Source organism: Bidens hawaiensis, unplaced genomic scaffold, assembly GCF_021521415.1.
Source record: "Bidens hawaiensis isolate Kalapana, Puna unplaced genomic scaffold, B.hawaiensis_p1.1 tig00002602_1, whole genome shotgun sequence".
Classification (NCBI taxonomy): Eukaryota; Viridiplantae; Streptophyta; class Magnoliopsida; order Asterales; family Asteraceae; genus Bidens; species Bidens hawaiensis.
The window spans coordinates 2,757,618-2,763,715 of NW_027491141.1; the positions used below are offsets into that span (position 1 = coordinate 2,757,618).

At 34.3% G+C, this 6,098-nt stretch overlaps 1 protein-coding gene across 1 annotated transcript; it reads left to right on the plus strand.

Annotated features, from left to right (window-relative positions):
* Window positions 1-1,435: 1,435 nt before the first annotated feature.
* On the plus strand, window positions 1,436-5,831 carry LOC143620551 (aspartic proteinase-like protein 1). The gene is made up of 10 exons (XM_077092226.1): window positions 1,436-1,731; window positions 1,855-1,972; window positions 2,225-2,466; window positions 3,091-3,318; window positions 4,154-4,292; window positions 4,372-4,442; window positions 4,533-4,632; window positions 4,819-4,885; window positions 5,159-5,230; window positions 5,526-5,831. Exons 1-10 carry the CDS (start codon window positions 1,469-1,471, stop codon window positions 5,720-5,722), a joined length of 1,497 nt encoding a protein of 498 aa, XP_076948341.1. The 5' UTR covers window positions 1,436-1,468; the 3' UTR covers window positions 5,723-5,831.
* The last annotated feature ends 267 nt before the right edge of the window (window positions 5,832-6,098 follow it).

A 6,098-nucleotide genomic window follows, 5' to 3' on the forward strand; every position in this document is an offset into this window, starting at 1 on the left:
CCAAATTTTTTAAAAGTGATCTCAGAAATCAGTTGTTAAGAGCAGAGTTTGTAAAAGTAACATCAACAATTCTTAACTCAATGATTAAAGTTACAAATCGTCCATATTGTTGAGTTAAATTCTCTCTCTTAAGTGACAAAATGTTTCATACTGCTGCCTGAGAATTTCATGATTATTCTCAAGGACTTGTGGGGTACCACCATATTGTTCTTTCAGTGAATCCCACACAGCCTTAGCATACTTGTGATGAATTAATCCATCGTAAATTTCATTAGGAATTGATATGGCTATAATAGTAAGAGCTTTGGCATCCAATACAAATTTATGCAGATCCTGATCAGAATAATCCTTAGGATCCTTCTTGATTGTTTTGTTTCCATCAAATGGATCAACAGTTTCAGGGAAACGAGGCCTATGAACTATAGATCTCCAACAGCCAGTGTTTTGGCTGCATAGATGGTGGAGCATTCTTCAAACCTATATGTTATATTGACCTCGAACCAACATGGGTGGTTTGGAGACAGAACCGGTGTTATGAGGATCTTGTACTAACAACATGATTCTCAATTCAACTGGTTTTTCAATAATATCAAAGTATGAAATAGATTTTTGATCCTTCTTGAATCCACAAATGGAATTATCAAATTGAGCTTAGATATATGATACTGAATTGATAGTAAGATCAAATTCAGTGATCCTGAGCTCTGATACCAATTGTTATAATCATAGATCTAATAATCTAAGTACACGATTCGGGTGAGTATTGTGACGTGAAAAGTGTTTATTAAGAAGAGACCCTCTTCTTCATTTTATACATGTGCAAAACTATAATGAGCTAAAGGTGATAGTAACAGCTAACAAAAACGGTTACAAACTGCAGATACATTTATTATAAACAACTGCCTATAGAGAATCCTTTGCTAACTATTGATCTTTGTTAAACCATCAGTTATATGCCTTAAGTTGTTTGGATCTTCAATACTTATCTTCAATTCTTATGTCTGCAGTTTAGAGCAATAAATGTCAAAACCTTATAATGGAGAACAACTGATGTTTGAGCTATTAGTTTTTTGGTATTTGGTCATCATCTCTTTGTAGGGTGCAATAACATATATATATATATATATATATATATATATTGTATGCATATTGTAGGTTATCTTATGGTTTGAAGTGAAGGTTGAATATCGAATAGAACGAGCTTTAGGATATTTAATAAAACAAAGACAAGATGTTTTTACGGTATTTGTTTGGTTTTAATTATAATTATTGTTTGAGATGAGGTGTATAATAATAAGTAGATTAGATAATATTTGTTGGTCGTTGTTTGTGTAAGGTGTGCGCATTGCGCCCCTCTTCCTCCTCATCCCAATTTAGCTTTACTTTCCCTTTCTTTCTGTCTGCCACCGGTTCAATTTAGATAATATTTTCACAAGTGCTTTGCATTGGATTAAAGTGTGTAATAAATATGGAAGTATCTCGATCTGTTTTAGTTGCGGTGGCGGTGGTGGTGGTGGTGTTATCTTCGAATGGGGTTTCATGTGGTGATGAAAAGGGTTACTACCGGCACCTTATGAATAGTGATGATGCTGAAAAGCACAAGATGAACATTAATATTAATATTAATACGAATGTTGTAAAGCAGAAGATGAACATTAAATCTCACCATCAACTCCTCCTCTTTCCCTCTGCTGGAACCAAGACGTTCTCTGGTGGAAATGACCTCGGATGGTTAGTTTTTTTATAAATTAATTCACCAGGCCAGGCCCATTTAAAACTGATTTTTCTTTTCCTTCTAATTATCTGTCATCTAGTTACTTATTATTATTCACTGAGAATTGTTATATGTCTCAGGTTACATTATACTTATATTGCTGTAGGGGTACCAAGTGTTTCTTTCCTTGTTGCACTTGATACTGGAAGTGATCTTCTCTGGCTTCCATGTGATTGCGTGCAGTGTGCCCCGCTTTCAGTAATATATACTATGATACTCTACCTACCAGCCTTAATTATCTTTTTCTCTTACACTCGTTAACCTTTGTGACTCAGTTTATTGTGTTTTATTTACCTATGTATGTGCTATTTTTATTTAAGATTTCGACCAAAAAACAAACACTCATTTATTTGTTCACACATCTAAAACAAACTTGGCTGCAGTTTTTGCGCTTATTCAAATTGATTGATTTGCAGGTGCTCCCTGGTATTTGGGGCATCTATTATGCAGGATTCTGATGAGAATGAATACAATCCATCTCATTCAAGCACAAGCAAAAGCATAACATGCAGCCATGAGTTGTGTGATAGGGGTTCCACTTGTGAAAGCCCAAAACAGCCATGCCCGTACACTGTTAACTACGCCTCACAAGCGACATCCAGTTCTGGATCATTAGTTGAAGACATATTGCATCTTGCAGCAGATGGTGTTAATGCATCTAACACCTTTGTAAGGGCTCCAATCATTATAGGGTATGCTCTTTACTTGATCTTCTGTCAAATATTTCTATTCTCCACATGCGTAGTTTTCCCTTTGTGGTCCCTGTGGTTTGCTCATATTGCAAGTTTGGTTCTTCAGTTTGAGAAATTACACGTGTGTTTTCAGTATGTCTAAAGCGTAACACAGAACGTCCTTGGAATGGATGGCCGTTAGTTATTTTACTTAAGTGCATGTGAAATCACTAAAATACCCTTATAGGAACATTCAAGTAATTAACTCTTAAATGTATATTCATTTTGGGCCCACAACCACTTCATCTTAGCGAGCACGTTTATCTTAAGAGCTCAAATTTATGTACCAAACTTGCAATATGGGTAAATCACATGGACCATTTGAATGTAATCAAACCATAAAAAAAATTAGCTTTGAAGAAAACGTGTCAGGCATGTGACATGCTGCTGAAGTGTATTTTTTATTCTTAAACTTCCTAAACCATTTTATTTCAAAAGATTGAATTATAATATAACTCTTGTAATCATATACACACTAACTATTTATTATTAAAAAGTTTAACTTGGACTTGCACCTGTTTTGACCCACTCATTTTCCCACCTCTATTGCAATGATGCTTACTTTTAGGTAGTTATTAAATGTAGATGTGGTAAGAAGCAAAGTGGTGGTTACTTGGAGGGTATAGCTCCCGATGGTGTATTGGGCCTTGGACTCGGTTCGGTATCGGTACCAAGCCTTCTTGCAAAATCAGGAGTCATAAGAAACGCTTTCTCTTTGTGTTTTGGCGAATCAGGTGTCGGAAATATATATTTTGCGGATAAAGGGCCATCTACTCAAAGAACAACTCCATTTATGCCAACAGATGGAAAATAGTAAGAAATATCGACACAATTAAAGGCACTTTTATCATATTTAGTATTTTGGTTCGCTTACCATTAGGGTGTTTTTTGAAAGTGGGTTTTTATTACATACAATGACCAAAATGCATACCCTAGTGAAAAAATAAGATTTGTTGTCATATTGGTAGGCTGGTAAACAAACTGAACGGACTTTAACCGAACAAATGACCGAACACGAGCATGGTTCCTTTTTCGTGTTCGTTTGTTAAGAAATGAACATGGTTGTGTTTGTTCGTGAACAATATAAACAAACGGTTCATGAACGCAAATGAACGAACATAATTGGACATAGATGAACGATCATAATTGAGCTAAAACTAGTTAAAATTAATGTGAAGAATAATGTTTTTGGCCTAAAATGTTATTAAGACTGGACTAAGTTGTAATGGGCCAAAACATTTTAAATGAAAATATTAACGGGCGTGAACTAACGAACTTACCCTCCTCAGACCCTACTATAGCTTTGCTATTTGTGGGATATACGATGATGATGGTGATGGTGATGGTGATGGTGATGGTGATGGTGATGGTGATGGTGATGGTGATGGTGATGAACTAACGAACTTAAATAAACATAAACTAAAAAACATAGATGAAACAAAGAAACAAACATAGACGAATTAAAATAAACGAATTTTCCGCCAAATGGTCTTGAACTGTTTATTGAACTTTCGGTTCATTTACAGGCCTATATATTGGAGTAAAAGTAGGGGCAATTAGGTCATTTTTGTGCTACCATTTGCTAATTCCGCTATGTTGTAGCAACTACCATTTATAATAACATTATAAAGTTTATATTGTCATGCAGCAAATTCTACATAATTGGAGTAGAGAACTTCTGTATTGGTACTAATTGTCTTGATCAAACAAGCTTTAAAGCTCTATTTGATAGTGGATCATCTTTTACATTTATTCCAGATAAAATATATAAAGCTGTTGGTGAAGAAGTAAGCTTTAATTAACTAGATTCTTTATTACATCTAGAAAGTTCCAGAAACTAACTGTTTGCCTTTTTTATTTTCGTAGTTTGACAGACAAGTAAATGCCATGAAAACACCTTTTGATGGTATACCATTTGACTACTGTTACAAGTCCAGGTATTTGTAAACAATATTTTTGTTGCGTTTTATATTTCACAAGTATTTTTGTGCATTGTCTGTATTCATGGTGATTTTGGTGCCAAACAGTTCTCAAGAACTGCCAGATACTCCGTCAGTGACGATTAAATTATCAGTTAACAACACCTTTTTGGTTCGTGATCCACTTTTTTTTGTGAATGACAGTCAGGTTAGTTTTTTTCTATATAGTTATTGTTATTTTTCGGCGTTACATATATGCTTATTCTAAACATATTGTTCTTCCTATAGGATTTTGGGAGGCCCAAATCCGGGCCCACTAATGATTTTTGAAAGTAGAACTTGAGTTTGTTGTTGAAGATTTTAATGTTTTGTGGGCCCTTTTGTTGTATTGCAGGGAGGAATTGTTGGATTTTGTTTAGCAATACAATCATCATATGATGATAACATGGGCACTATTGGGCGTAAGCATACACAATCTTCATTTGTTTGTCTTAATTAACTGTGTTTATATATTACTAATGTCTTAATTATGATTACAAAAACAATAATCTAAAACAATAATTGAAAAACAACTATAAGGTTTTGTGGATTTGTTTGAACAATTCACCTGTTACCCTTTTAGCTAATTTTGTGGATCTAAACACAACCTGAATCGATCATTTTTAAGTAATTTGGTAGTTGAATTCGTTATTTCTTTTGATAATGTAGAATGAATACTTTTTGTATATGTGCAGAGAACTTCATGACGGGATATCGGTTGGTTTTTGATAGGGAAAATCTTACACTCGGATGGTCACCCTCAAGATGTGAGTATATATTATCAACCACATTTTCTTATTATCTTTTTACCAGAAATAAGATATCTGTCAAAGAGTTGAGTGTTAGATGAGATATGTCAATTTAACCCGTTTAAAAGGATTCAAAAAGATTGATTAAACGGAAACCAAAATGTGCTCATAATGTGTTGAACTTTTTATTTAAAGAAACGAGATTTTATTGTAAAAATGTAGTTTTTGAATTAAGTTGAAACCTTAGTTATATTCCTAAAAGCCAACTGTTGAACCTTAAAAGACACGGTTATAAGCAATTGTTGATACTTAGGTCAATCACTTAAGGAAACAGTAGGAAGTAATGCCAGCTCACCAATTTCACTACCGAAGACAAACGAACAACAGAGGGGCCCGCCAAAGGCTCCTGAGGTTGGACCTGCTGTTGCTGGTAGGACACCCTCGGCTGGTTTCATGTCAGATTCATCCTGTTTACTATTGTTACTACTTTTTTCATCAACTATGGTGTAAATATACTACTATTTATAGCTTTTAGGAGTCAAGACTATTTTGTTTCTGGAATGTTTTGCTCTAAAATACTTGATGTAAATATATGGAGGAAAGGATGATGTTTGGTTCATTTTATAGCAACCTCTGCATTACATATTCGTTTGGAAGACAAATCACAAAATGTGGTTGAATAAGTGGTCAAAATGGTAATTTTTGTTTGGTTGATCAACATATAAATGCTGATAATGTTTAGTCCGTTATTCAATCGGTTGCGTTAATCTAGACAACATGTTATCAACCCCTACCTGACTAGCATAAATATATGCTTTAGGAAATTATAAAATGTTCTATACAGTGGGGCCTGTGCTAATTGATGTGAGTTACTTCGAAAACAAAC

What these genes read in the sequence shown, in the direction of transcription:
- LOC143620551 (XM_077092226.1), top strand. Translation starts at nt 1,469, where the DNA reads ATGGAAGTATCTCGATCTGTTTTAGTTGCGGTGGCGGTGGTGGTGGTG. An exon ending in ATGCCAACAGATGGAAAATA is followed by an intron (nt 3,319 to 4,153) that starts GTAAGAAATATC and finishes ATTGTCATGCAG; the next exon opens with CAAATTCTACATAATTGGAG. An exon ending in TAACATGGGCACTATTGGGC is followed by an intron (nt 4,886 to 5,158) that starts GTAAGCATACAC and finishes GTATATGTGCAG; the next exon opens with AGAACTTCATGACGGGATAT.